This window comes from Chrysemys picta, chromosome 12 (assembly GCF_011386835.1).
Source record: "Chrysemys picta bellii isolate R12L10 chromosome 12, ASM1138683v2, whole genome shotgun sequence".
NCBI lineage: Eukaryota > Metazoa > Chordata > Testudines > Emydidae > Chrysemys > Chrysemys picta.
In genome coordinates this window covers 8,432,587-8,445,991 of record NC_088802.1, presented here as the reverse complement: position 1 = coordinate 8,445,991, position 13,405 = coordinate 8,432,587, and the positions used below count along the sequence as shown (strand labels likewise).

The following is a 13,405-nucleotide window of genomic DNA, read 5'->3' as shown; positions in this document are numbered from 1 at the left end:
ATGACTAATATTTCAGGTTGTTCTGCCAGATTGGTGAGAGTAGATAGACGCTCAGCCGCACATTCGGTTTAATCTCCGTCGCCCTTGCTGGGCGAGAATGTTTGTCACTTGGTGAAGTGTGTTAAAACGATTCCAAATACAGAAGGTTTTTTTCTAAGCATGAGTGTTCCAGCCCTGCACGGCAGGGTTCCCACGTGAACAGCAATTCTACTGACCCAGGGCCGAGAACCTACCAAACTTCAGAGTGTTAACTGGGAATTCTTAAGTCCTCAATATAATACATACACAATCAAGAGCCCAGGCAACAACCACAACACACACACACACACACACACAGGCTTGTCTTCAGGCGACGCTATAAAAGCAGCTCTGACGTCACAGAGCAGGTTAGTTCCCCATCAGTTTTAATGGGTGACCCACCTTCCCCACAGACCCACTGGCTCGTTTTCCCAGAAGGCTGCGGGGCCCCGCCTCATTTCCATAAAAGCCAGCGCCATTAGAGATGAACGGGCGACAGGTCTGTGACATCTGCCCACCGGGATGCGCCTGGTTTGACAAACAGAAGCTGGTTCCTGCGGGAAATCCAAGTCCAGAGGCCGTTCAGTCTGAATTGCCCTCATGAGGGCAGGGCAGAGCCTGAGGGTCACGGCGCCCCCTGGAGGTAAGTGAGCCCTGCCCTGAGGTTAGAGGGGGACAAGGGGTGTGCCATGCACCCAGACAGGGCAGTTTCCTCTGCCCCTTAGAAATTGGCTTGTTTGCGCCATCCGTGGCGCGAGTGTGACCCCTGGTGGCCAGGGCAGAGCAGTCTGCACCTGCGCTCTGGTGCTCTGCAGCACGAGTGACCCCCTGCAGCTGGCCCCCTACAGGCCTTCAAGACTCTTCGCATCTCAGTCACATCGATCCTCAGCATTAGAGCCCGGCCTCTGGCTGCCCGATCGCCTGGGTCCCTTCCACATCCAGCAGCGACGGATCCAGTTTGCCCAGAGGTGACTCACTCATCGGCTGACGGAGGCGTTCCCAGCCCTGCTGACATGAGGCCGAAGCTCTCCAGGGCCTGATTCAGCTGCTCCAGCTCCGTCCAGAGAGAGGAAATCTACCGGGGGGAGGGAGAGGGGAATCCAGATCTGATCAACGTAGTCACGTCCTCCATCGCCGACATGCCCCCTCCCAACCCGGACATCCCCCCACCTCCAAATTCACCCGTCACGGGGATCAATACAACCCTGCCCATATTCACCGCACCTCCAAATTCACCCGTCACAGGGATCAATACAACCCCCCCCCCCCATATTCACCGCACCTCCAAATTCACCCGTCACGGGGATCAATACACACACATATCCCCCCACCTCCAAATTCACCTATCATTTGTACATGGGCACATGGACACCCCTCCAAATTCTCTCTCAATGTCACCCCCAGTGGCTAAAATGGGCATCATACACTCCCCTCTAGTGCTGTAAGGGAAAATACACTTACATATTCACACATACACATGGGAAAATATGTGTATGTACACACACACACACACACACACACACACACCCTAGCAGCTGGACCAAGCCCCTCTCTCTCTCTCTCTCTCTCATACATACAAAAGAAAAACGTTTCCCCAAGAAATTTTGAAAAAAATCAAAAAAGGTTTTTCTTGCCCTTGTTGCCTGGTTTAAAATCGAATGTGTTCGTTTCTCATTTCCTAAGAAATGTCTCCACTGGTTTCTTTTATTAATCCGAGTCAGTTGAAATCACAGGGTGGGGTTAAAAAAAATTCACTGGAAATATTTAAAAACAAATGGTTTTCAAAAAAAAAAAAAAAAAAAAAAAAAAAGGTGACTTTTGAAACTCAGGGAAAATTGAAAAAAAAAAAAAAGAGAAAGTTTTGATGAAAAATAAGCAAAATTTTCAGGAAAAATGTTTTCCTTTAAAAAATTCAACCCCCCCCCCAAAATATTCACAAAATAATAATAAAAAAGGTGAAAATGTGAATGCAGGAAAAGGGCTTTTTTACCCCACTGAATAAATATTTTAAAAGCATTTCAACCAGACATAAACCCCACCAGCCACTGCCGCCCATCACCTTCTGCTGACGCTCTGCCTGGGCTCTCGGTGAGACCTTCTCCTGGTAGCCAGATGCCTGGGTCCGTGCCGTGAGCTCCAAGATCTGCCGCTCCAGCTTCTTCTTACGGGCCGCTAGCCTGGGGAGCTCCGCCTCGGGGTCAACCAGCCCCTGGGATTGTCAGGAAAGGATGGTATGAAACAGCCAGGTATAGATTAATACAAGCGTTAAAGGTGTGCGATCCTGTCACCCTCTAGTGGTGACACTGGGTATAACAGACTCTTCCGGGGATAGGACGGACATCCTGGTTAAATGTGTGATCATGTCACCCTCTAGAGGTGACACTGGGTATAGCATTCTGCTGCCGACACCACACAGTTTAGTGGTGTGGGGGGAGGAGTCCTTTAGCCGAAGGGTTCGAGGATGGGTTTTCAGATCCCAGGTTCAATCCCGGAGTATGCCCCATTGTGGCAATAGAGCCACAGTCCCGCTAGGGAAATAATTTCCTCGAGAGATGTGGTGCAACCTCAAGCCAAGAGCCTAGTTAACCCTCTAGGCAATGGGAACTGGAGCCTGAGTCGCCTCCCCATGAGGACATTCCTGACTGGCCCTGCACTTTCTCCCCAATGGGCCCCTGATCTCTGAACACTGCTCCCCTGCCTCCACTAACCCATCACCATACGCAAGGTCCCAGGGACCCGTCTAGCCTGGGATCCTTCCCTGCCCTCTGCCACCCCAGATCAGAGCCACGGGCCCATCTAGCCCAGTATCCCACCTGTTGCAGCGGCCAGAGGAAGCCATAAACTCTCCCACAATGCACCTCACTGAACAACACTATCCAGTGTTCTTCCTGACCCCCTGCCCTCCATCCCAACCTGCCCTGATGTCTGATGTTTGCATCTGGCTCTTACCTGCAGGTCCATATAGATCTCAGTGTGGTCGTTCACTCTCCCCCACACCCAGCCCACAGGAGGCTCCGCACCCTTGGAGGAGGGGCAGAGCTCCAGAGAGCCGGCCAGGGACAGGGTTTGCAGGGGCTCTCTGTACTCCTCGTACACCCTGTGGGCAGCTGGCTCTGAGCACATCAGGTAGACTGCAGGGACAGAGAGAGAGAGCCCATAAGCCAATGGGGCAGGGCAGCCCTCCCACTATATGCTGGGAATTGTAGTGCTGATTGGCCATACCCGCCATGTTGGAGGGACCAAACAGGGCTAGAGCCAGGTTGGCAGCCAATGTGGTAAGGTTACCCTCCCAGTGCATGCTGGGGAATTGTAGTCTCCCCCAGTGGGGCACAGCCACCATCTTACCCATATGGGGCAACCACACAAGATCTGGCTAGAACCAATGGAGCAAAGGCTCCCCTCCCAGTGCATTCTGGGAACTGTAGTCCCCCCCCACAGGCCACACCTATCACATCAGGTGGACATGATGGTGCTAGAGCCAGGGTGGCAGCCAATCGGGTGAGGCTGCTCTCCCAGTGAGTGCTGGGAATTGCAGTCCCCAATGGGCTGCACCCTCCCATGTCCTGTAGGGACAAGGCAATTTAGCCGGGTTCCTAAACACCCAGTCCAGGTGGCACTAGCCAGTGCCCGTCATTGACAAGCTCAGCACAGAGGCCATGGGGCATGGACTCCCTCCTGCCCCTATGGGCAGGGATCCCTCTGCTCACCGGGCGGCCGGGCTCTCGTCAGCCGGTAGGTCACCCTCAGGGCGCGCGCCACCCGCACCACTTCCTGCGCCAGCAGGAAGTCGTCCTCATCCGCGGGGCGACACCAATGGGCCTGCAGCGAAGGGAAGGGAATTCAGTGGTTTCTGATGTGCCCCACCAGGGAGCAGCTCTGCCTAAGGCTGCTTCCCCCAGGTCCTACTGTTCATGAGCAACCCTACAGTAACAAACCAGCACCTCTCACCCCCAAAGCGCTCTCTCCTGCTGTTAAAGTCTAAGAGTTTATAGTCAACCCTACAATAACAAACCAGCCTTGGCTTCTACTTCTGCGGATCTACACATGCCGGGCAACTTTACAATAACCAACCACGGCCAGCTCATACCTCTGTGGATCTACTGATAGTAAATATCAAGTGTTCTAAGCAACCCTACAAAAACAAACCAGCGTTTCGCCCCCACACCCAAACTCCCCAACCTCTTTGTACCTATTGCTAGCAAAGCCCAGGGTGTATGATCAACCCTACAGTAACAACCTCCCCACCCCCTACTACCATCTCTGTCAATCTACTGCTAGCAAAGACCATGGGTTTATAATCGAAGCTACAGTAACAAACCAGTGACCCCTCACTTGTGATGCTGTTGTTCATTATTGTGTTACAGTAACATAGAAAAGCCCCAGCTAAGATTAGGGCCCTGTTGTGCCGGGCGCTGCACAGACACACAGGGAGAAACAGTCCCTGCCCCACAGAGCTCACTGTCTACTAGACAAGGGGAGAGTTAATTATTATTATTATTCCTGTTTCACAGAGGCCCAGAAAGATTCAGTGACTTGCCCACGATGACACAGGCAGGCAGTGGCAGGGCTGGGAACTGAACTCAGATCCCGCAGGTCCCAGCCCAACCCCCTCTCCACTGAGCCACCCCTTCCCGTTCGGCGCCCAGAGCTCACCCACCAGCTGCCCAGCACTGGGGTATCCGGCCACGCAGATGCTGGGAGCGGAGTCCGCGTCCGGCTTGGGGAGCCGCTGCCACAGCTCCTCCGTCAGGTAGGGCATGAAGGGCGAGAGGAGGCGCAGGCCCAGGTCGGCGCAGCTGAGGAGCGTCTGGCGGGTCTGCAGGATCCGGGATTGATCCCTGCTCTGCAGCACGGGCTTCACCGACTCCTGCCAAGGGAGGGAGAGGCCGTATAGCAGGGTGATGACAGCTTAGGTGGATAGGTTGTGTTGGATGGATGGGTTAGCTACATTGGGTTAGACATGATGGCTGGCAGGGCTGGCTCTAGGCACCAGCACTCCAAGCACGTGCTTGGGGTGGCACTTAACAAGGGGCGGCACTCGGGCTCCTTTTTTTTTTTCCTTGGGGCACAAAAAGCCGGGAGCCGGCCCTGAGTGGAGGTGAGCTGTGGCAGTGGGGGGCGCGGGGAGGGCCGCAGGAAGTAACTCGGGGGGGGGGGGGCGCAGAAGAACCGCTCCCCCCCACCTCACCTCCGCTCCACTGCCACCTGCTCCCCTGAGCGCGCCGCCGCTCCCCCCTCCCTCCCAGGCTTCCCACGCGAATCAGCTGTTTTGCGGCAAGCCTGGGAGGGAGGGGGGAGAAGTGGAGCGGTGGTGGCGCGCTCAGGGGAGCAGGCGGAGCAGAGGTGAGCTGCGGCGGTGGGGGTCGCGGGGAGGGCCACCGGAAGTAACTCGGGGGGGGCAGAGGAACCGCTCCCCACCCAGCTCACCTCCGCTCCACTGCCGCCTGCTCCCCAGAGCGTGCCGCCGCCGCTCTGCTTCTCCCCCCTCCCTCCCAGGCTTGCCTGGGACAGGAGGAAGGGGTAGGAGGGGAAATGCAGCGTGCCCAGGGGAGGAGGTGGGGCCGGGGATTTGGGGAAGTGGTTGGAATGGGGCGGGGAAGGGGCAGAGTTGGGGGGCGCGGGACATTTTTTTTGCTTGGGGCGGTAAAAAACTTGGAGCTGGCCCTGCTGGTTGGACATGATGGATTGAGCTATGTTGAACGGATGGTTGGATGGATACGTTGGGTTGGGCTGGGTTGGACGGACAGTTGGATGGCTACGTTGGGGTGGGCTGGGCTGGACAGACGGTTGGACGGCTCCGTTGGGTTGGGCTGACGGTTGGACGGACGGTTGGATGGCTACATTGGGTTGGACGGCTACGTTGGGTTGGGCTGGGTTGGACGGTTGGATGGCTATGTTGGGTTGGGCGGACGGCTGGATGGCTACATTGGGTTGGGCGGACGGTTGGATGGCTACATTGGGTTGGGTATGTTACAAAGTTGGGTGGAAGACTGGATGATGGGTTGGATAGGTAGGGTGGAAGGATAAACAAAGGAGGGTTGTAGATGGGACCAAGTCACTGGGATATCTCATTTGGTACCCCCCCTTCCCCAGGTCTACCTGTACCCCTCAATTCTGACCCGCAGGCCCCTCAATCCTGATCTGCTTCTTCTTGAGCATATATTTTTATAAAACAGGCAGAAACAGGGGCTAGGGCGAGATTCAACAAAACTCCCCACACAGAGCCAGGAGGGCAGGATTCCCAGCCAGGCCAGAGGAGAACTGACACTCACCAAGTAGACGTCGCAGAAATTGTGCAGCCAGAAGTGGTGGATGGTGGATGTGACCAAATGCAGCTCATACTCCCCGAACCGCTGGCCGCAGTCCGCTGCAGTGTGGTAGAGACGACTAAGGATCCATCGGTCCATGGGGGAGCTGGGGCAGACCTGGAGGGGTATGGAGGATTGACTCCAGGCCTAGTTACAGAAATCTCTGGGGCTCATTGCTGCCTCCCTGCAATACCACCCAAGCCCAGCAGAGGGCACCACATAGACCCAGTATTTCCCCACTTCCCTGCTATGCACCTTGTCCCCAACAGAGCATGTCAGATACATCCATGGTCACTCATTATACTACCCCCTGCAATACCACAGGCGCCCAGCAGAAGGAACCATTGGTACCCAGTGCCCCCTCCTCCCCATTATACTGCCCCCTGCAGTTCCACCCACAGCCAGCAGAGAGAACCAATGCTGCTCATAACTCCTCCCCACCCCCGAAACACCCCATTACCTCCTCCGGGGTCTGCGGGGCAAACCCCTCTCCCAGGGCCCCCAGAGTGAATCGGACGGCGTTCCACACCTTGTTGCAGAAGTGCCGGGAGCTCAGCACCGTGGCCACATCCAGGTTAATGTCGTCCCCTGGGGGCAATGTAGAGAAGTGGGGAAAGGCCCCGATCCCAGCCCCCAAGCCAGCCAGTGCCCTGCCCTGGGGCTGGATCAGAGCCAGCGCCCCCCAGAGGGGAAAGACCCCATGTCCCATTCCCTGCACCCCTGAGCCAGCCAATCCCCCACCCTGGGGTTGGATCAGAGCTAGCACCCTCTAGAGGGGAAAGGCCCCATCTCCCTTTCCCTGAGTGAGCCAGTCCCCCTACCCGAGGCAGGATCAGAGCTAGCGCCCCCTAGAGGGGAAAGGCACCTGCTCTCACCTTGGACCCGATGGGAGCACAGCGCGAATCTCAGGGCGTCGGTGCCGCATTCAGGGATCCCCTGGGGGAAGTCTCGTCTCTGGAATGGAAGGGTGATGATATGAAGGGGAGGAGCTGACTGAAGGGAATGGGGGAAGGGGGTCAGTGGGGCAGGACAAGGGAGGGGAAGGACCCACCTGTCCCTCCATGGCGATAGCCACCTCTTGGGGGTCCAGGTTCCCATCTCGCAGCCTCCCCTGCAAATCCTGCAACAAGGAGAGAGCCTCATCAGAGGCAGGCATGACAGGGAGGGATGTGTTTTCATAGGGTCTCCGGTGAGTGCAGGCCAGTTTGTTATTGTAGGGTCTCCTGGAGGGGCTGGGCGAGCCAGTTTGTTATTATAGGGGTGCCTGGAGCACGGAGGTTGTATTGTTTAGGGGTTTTTTTTGGAATGGTAGTGTTTCACTGGGGTGGCAAAGATAGATATACAGGGGCTAGTTATTGTAGGGTCTCTCTTGGCAGGGCGAGGGGGAAAGAGATTGGGGGGGGGGGGGAAGTGCAAGGCCCTGTTTGTCATTGCAGGGTCTCTCTGAGGGTGGGATGCAGGGTCCAGTTTGTTATAGTAGGATGTCTCGGGGTGGGGCTGGGGGGAAGAGATGAAGGGCCTTGTTATTGTAGGGTCTCTCTTGAGGGGGAGGGGGAATGCAGGGTCCAGTTTGTTATTGTAGGGTCTCTCGGGGTGGGGGAAGAGACGCAGGGCCCAGTTTATTGTTGCAGGGTCTGTCTGGGGCTCTTTTGCAATGCTGCAGGGGCCAGTTTGTTGTCGTAGGGTCTCTCGGGGAGGGAGGGGGGTGTGGTACCTGCAGCGAGGCCCCGTGAATGACGTCCAGTGGGTCTATGACATTCCCCAGAGATTTACTCATCTTCCGGCCGTGGGCATCACGTACCAGGGAGTGCAGGAAAACCTGGAAAGAGAGAGAACCGCAGAGCCCGTTATCCCAGCCCTTGGTCCCCCCACCACAGCTCTGCCAGCGCCCTCAATCCCAACCTACAGCCCCCTGTTCTCTCAGCCCTGAGCTCCCCCTGCCTCGCACACCTGGGAGAACGGCAGCTCTCCAGTCAGCTGCTCCCCCAGCATCACCATCCGAGCCACCCAGAAGAAGAGCAGGTCGCTGCCCGTCTCCAAGAGGCTGTTGGGATAGAATTCCTGGAGGTCTCCAACCTGCGCGGGAGGAAGAGAAGGAGTGAGCAATGGGTCCATCCAGCCCGGCATCCCGCCTGTCCCCTTTGCTCTCTGTGTCGCTCACCTTACGGGGCCAGCCCAGCGCGGCGAAGGGGAAGAGAGCAGAAGAGAACCAGGTATCCAGGACATCAGCATCTGGAGACACAAACAGAGCATCGGCCGATGAGCTGCTTGGTAGGTTAGCCAAGGAGGCAGCATGCTGGGGACCCTACAATAATAAACGACTTCCACAGGATTGAGTATTTTCCTTTATCTCTGCATGGTCTCGTCTGCCTTCCTTAGAGTAGGGCACTACCCCAATTTCCCTGGGTCTGAAACAAGTTGGGGTCACTACAGAAAACAACTCCGGGGTTCTTTGCCCTCAGGAGCACCCCCAACATTACAGGGCATCCCCCCCCATTCCAGAATGGGGACACCAAGGCCTGCTCTGGCACAAGCCAAGTATTCTGGGTAACAGCCTATGCAAATAGTTGACATTTTGTGTATCCCACTTTAGACACCAAAAGTAGGTCCTGAAGCAGACAGGGGTGAAAAGTGAGTGCACGGGGGGAGTGAGAAGCTCTAGGGCTTTGCCCCATTTTTTACTTGAGGCTTTACCCCCTCCTTTCTTGCCAGAGTCACCCCCTAGAAACCCCTTCTCTTTACCTCTCACCAGCTCCATTTCCTCTTCCGGTTTCTTCAAAATCCATGATGCTTTTCTGCGGGCTTCTGCCTCTGTCCTGCCCACAACCCACAATGCATCACTCCCATCCTGTTAATAAACGCGTGACAAGAGATGCAAGTTAGCTAGCTAAAGTGCCCCCTGTTGAGTAGCTAGGAGCTCCCCCAACAGCCAGCGTCCCTGCCCCACTCCCCTCAGCGACCCCTGCTGGGAGAGGCTGGGGCTGGCATAGCCAGGAGCTTCCCCCCACAGCCAATAACATTCCAGATAAGCAAATAGCTCACCTTGCCTAAGTCACAAGACCCTGAGACAGAGACCTGATAGGCTGGAATCTGATGGCCCCACCACAGCTGTCGGGAAATGCACCAATCGCTACAATAAAGCAAATAATAAAGCCAATAAGATTATTTTGTTTAATGCCAGTTACCCAGTTAGCCACAAGGGGCGATAGAGAGCCATTCCAGATTGAGCTAAGGAGCCAGCCTTCCCCATTGAATTGTTGACATGCCCGTTTGTTATTATTGGGTTGCTCATAGTCAGTCAGGCAGTCAGGACTCCTGGGTTCTATCCCCACGCTGGGAGAGAAACGGGGTCTAGTGGGTTACAGCAGGTAGGGCTGGACACCAGGACGCCTGAGTTCTATCTGCAGCTCTGGAGAGGGGAAGAGGGTCTAATGATAGTGCGGTGCAGAACTCCCCTCACCTGATGTTGGACAGCCACGTCCTCCAGTTCTTCTCATGAAATTTCGGGGTGAGTTTCAGACGCCCTGACTCCACAGCCTGAGGGGCGAGACAGAGACTGATAAGCAAACCTGGCTTGGACAGCAGAACCTCCAAGAGGGCAGACAGACCAAGCTGCACTACAGCCCACAGAACTAGGGAAGTTCTCAGGAGAGAATCCTGTATCCCACTCCTGCCACCAAACACCATCAGGAGATTCTTATGTAAGACCCATCCAGAGGAAGATTAACTCTTACAGCCTATGCTTCAGGGATTTATGCAGTCCAATATGGAGGCACCATCACGGCTTAAATCAAAGTCAGGTGAACTAGTGGTTAAAGCAGGGGAAGGCTGGGAGTCAGGACTCCCTGTGCTGAGCGGTGACCATGCGGGAGCTGCCATTAGGGGACCCCTCACCTCCAGGGCTCTCTGGGCCATTTCCTCACAGCGGAGAAACCACTGGCTCTTCAGCAGGTTCTCAACCACGTCTCCGGAGCGACTGTAGGATGAAAAGAGAAATAGATTTATTTGTAATATCCTGGAACTTCCTACCCGCTCCCAACAGCACAGCGCCCCCTTCCTCCACACTGGGGCATTGGGGCTAACACTGACAGCAAGGGGAGAGCGCCCCCTACTGAACCCCCTTCACTCCCCAGCTCCATCCTCCATTGGCAAGGGGGTGTACTACCTGCAGAGGGGCAGCGCCATGGCATGATCCTTCATACCCCGGTACAGGCCTCTCTCCTTCAAAGCAGACACCACTTTCTCACGAGCCACAAAGCGATTCAAGCCCTAGAAAGGAACAGAGCAGTAGAGTAAAGCAGAGGGGCTGTGGGTTGGGACTGAGGGGCACAAGCAGAGCTGAGGGGGGGGAGGGAGTCCAGGGCTAGGACAGCAGGGGGTTGTGGGTCAGGACTGAGGGGTGTAATTACCTGGAGCCAGTCTCCACACTCAGCTGTCATGGCCCCATCCTCCCCGATCACAGAGACCAGGGGCAGCCCATGGTGCTTGCCCAGTTCGTAGTCGGCATGGCTGTGCGCCGGCGTCACCTTCACGGCTCCTGCAGGGGGCACGGTGGAGAGGAAAGAACCTCTAAGACCTGGATCCCACTAGTGACACCAATACAGCCACTGTCCAGCCAGTGCCCGACTCAGAGACCTGATAGGGCTGAGGGGCCTGGTGCTTACCTGTGCCCAGGTCTCGCTCCACCAGGGGGTCCGTGATGATGGCCAGGAGGCGCCCAGTGAATGGGTGCTGGAGCCGCTTGCCGTGCAGGTGCTGTCAAAATAAAAAGGGAGAAGCAAAGCCAAGATCCATTATGCCCAGACACTTCCAGTGATCCCCCATTTTAAACTCCATGGATACCCCACCTCCCAAATCCATGGCAATGACCCTCCCTTCTCTTGCAGAGAGCCTGCCCCGACCCCAGAGATGACAATCTCCATAGTGATGACTCTGCCTTCCTCCCCATGAGACCACACCCCCTTCTCCACAGCGATGAGCCCCCTTCTTCCCCCAAAGAGACCCTTCCCCTGTCTCGCAGGAGACACCAGTCTGTCTCCATGGAGATGACTTCACCCTTCTACCCCATGAGACCCAATCCCTGTCATCATGGAGAGGACGCCGCCTTCCCCCAAAACCCTGCCCCCTTCTCCAAAGAGACAACTTATTCTCCTCTGCCCCAAAGTGGCTCCACCCTGTCTCCATGGAGATGACCTCTCACCTACGAGACACCCTGCCCCCTTCATCCCAGACACCCCTCCTCTCCGTCCCTTACTGTGAACCGTGGGTCGTCGGGATGGACGGCCACAGCCATGTCCCCCAGCATCGTCTCCGGGCGGGTGGTGGCCACAGGGAGCTCCTCGTCTTCCCCCGACACAGAGACAGGGCAAGGGAGAGACAGAAAGAGGGTGACTTTATGGGGCTGAATTATTACCATGAAAAAACAAACAAAAAAACAGCCACCTCTGGGGTGGGGTCGCTGGGGAAGAGTCACACAGCAATATAGCATGTGGATTGCTCACCCAGCACTGAGATGCAGCCACCTCTAGGGTGGGGTAGCTGGGGAGCACCTGTTGTCCCCACCTGTACAGAGCTTGGGAACTCACCCTCCTGTCCATCCACTTTGTAGGCAAAGGTGAACATCACTCCAAAGGGCACCGGGGCCGGGCAGCCGGGCACAGGGAGCACAGTCCGACCCTGGAGCTGCCGGGTCTCCACCTGCCAGAGAGAGACTGTGTCACGAGACTCAGGGGGAAGCAGGGGTGTGGGGGGGAGAAGAACCACATTGCTTTCCTCCAACTACAGCCCTCCAAGATACAACCCACCCCCAATCCCCAGTGCTGCCCCCCAGACCACACACTCACCTCCACGTCGGAGATGGCGGAGCGCAGGGCGCACGACCAATTCACCAGGCGCCGGTCGCGGTACACCAGCCCGTCCTCGTGCAATCGCATGAACGCCTCTGCCACGGCCGCTGAGAACCCCTGTGTGGGCGAAGGGAATGGCATTCGCATGGGCATATCCCAGGACCAACCAGAGAAACCCCACCCCCCTCCCAGAGCTGGGGAGAGAACCCAGGAGTCCTGGGTCACGAACAGTCACATGTTTGCACGTCAGACACTCACAGCGTCCATGGTGAAGCAGAGTCGGTCCCAATCCAGAGATGCCCCCAGAGCCTTGAGCTGTCGGAAAATCTCATCCCCTTTCCTGGGCAGAGAAAGAAACATTGATTTATAGCACTGACTGCCAGGGGACAGTGCCAGCCTGGCTCCCTGCAGCACAGCGCCCCCTAGCGCCAAACAGGGGCACTGGAGCCAGCACTGACTGCCAGGGACCAGCACCCCCCACTGAGCCCGTCTCGCTCTCTGTAGCCCAGCGCCCCCTATTGCCCCCACCAAGCCCAGCAGTGACTCAGGCAGGCGACTCCACAGCCGCACTCACTCCTCTTTCCATTTCCAGACCTCAGCCAGGAATTCCCCTCGCGTCAGGTCCTGCCGCAGGGCGCCCCGCTCCTTCCAGAGCTTGCGCTCCACCACCGCCTGCCAGGGGAGATGGGAGAGTCACCAGAGGGAAGGAGACACACACAGAGCAGGAACACACACATGCAGCACGAGACCCCCAGCTGCCCTACCCCAGAGGTGGCTGCATTTCAGTGCTACAAGAGCCATCCCTGCGCAGCGTTGCTGTTGGCTGTTCCCCCCCGCTGCCTCAGCCCAGAGGCGGCTGCAATTCAGCGCCACGCGCAGTGTTGATTCCCTCCAGCACACACCCACCATAGCCCGACCTACACTTAGAATTTCAGCTGACCTAGCTCCATCACTCAGGGGTGTGAAAATCCCACGCCCCGGAGCACTGTAGCTCTGCCGATCTGACCCCTCATGCAGACGCAGCCAAGCCAGCGGATTAATGCTTCCGTCACCCTCTCTGCGGCTGCTCGGGGAGGTGCTGGAGCCCCAGCAGTGTAGATGCGCCCTCTCCCCTCTGGTCTCACCTGAGTGGCGATTCCGGCATGATCCGATCCCGGCACCCACAGCACCTGGAAGCCCTGCATCCTACGCCTGCAACACAAGTCGGAGAGTCACCAGCCAGGCCCTGTGTGC

The 13,405-nt window shown here is 56.8% G+C and overlaps 1 protein-coding gene across 4 annotated transcripts in view; it reads right to left on the bottom strand.

Moving 5' to 3' along the window:
• Nucleotides 1-382: 382 nt before the first annotated feature.
• The window catches only part of VARS2 (valyl-tRNA synthetase 2, mitochondrial), a 15,122-nt gene continuing 2,099 nt past the window's right edge, over nt 383-13,405 (bottom strand). For 3 of the 4 annotated variants that reach the window (XM_008176875.4, XM_024113302.3, XM_042847896.2), the window contains exons 6-30: nt 13,297-13,363; nt 12,747-12,844; nt 12,431-12,512; nt 12,170-12,289; nt 11,912-12,023; nt 11,581-11,669; nt 10,991-11,081; nt 10,736-10,863; nt 10,492-10,595; nt 10,221-10,302; nt 9,787-9,863; nt 9,369-9,456; nt 9,069-9,174; nt 8,488-8,558; nt 8,277-8,402; nt 8,041-8,145; nt 7,378-7,446; nt 7,202-7,280; nt 6,787-6,914; nt 6,291-6,443; nt 4,676-4,885; nt 3,726-3,837; nt 2,968-3,149; nt 2,078-2,227; nt 383-1,093 (exon numbers count right to left, since the gene is read on the bottom strand). In XM_008176875.4, coding sequence (XP_008175097.3) covers nt 992-1,093; nt 2,078-2,227; nt 2,968-3,149; nt 3,726-3,837; nt 4,676-4,885; nt 6,291-6,443; nt 6,787-6,914; nt 7,202-7,280; nt 7,378-7,446; nt 8,041-8,145; nt 8,277-8,402; nt 8,488-8,558; nt 9,069-9,174; nt 9,369-9,456; nt 9,787-9,863; nt 10,221-10,302; nt 10,492-10,595; nt 10,736-10,863; nt 10,991-11,081; nt 11,581-11,669; nt 11,912-12,023; nt 12,170-12,289; nt 12,431-12,512; nt 12,747-12,844; nt 13,297-13,363 — 2,731 coding nt within the window. In that variant the 3' untranslated portion in view covers nt 383-991. Of the gene's footprint in view, nt 1,094-2,077; nt 2,228-2,967; nt 3,150-3,725; nt 3,838-4,671; nt 4,886-6,290; nt 6,444-6,786; nt 6,915-7,201; nt 7,281-7,377; nt 7,447-8,040; nt 8,146-8,276; nt 8,403-8,487; nt 8,559-9,068; nt 9,175-9,368; nt 9,457-9,786; nt 9,864-10,220; nt 10,303-10,491; nt 10,596-10,735; nt 10,864-10,990; nt 11,082-11,580; nt 11,670-11,911; nt 12,024-12,169; nt 12,290-12,430; nt 12,513-12,746; nt 12,845-13,296; nt 13,364-13,405 lie in introns of those variants that run through there. The other variant, XR_006173879.2, reaches the window with a different exon arrangement.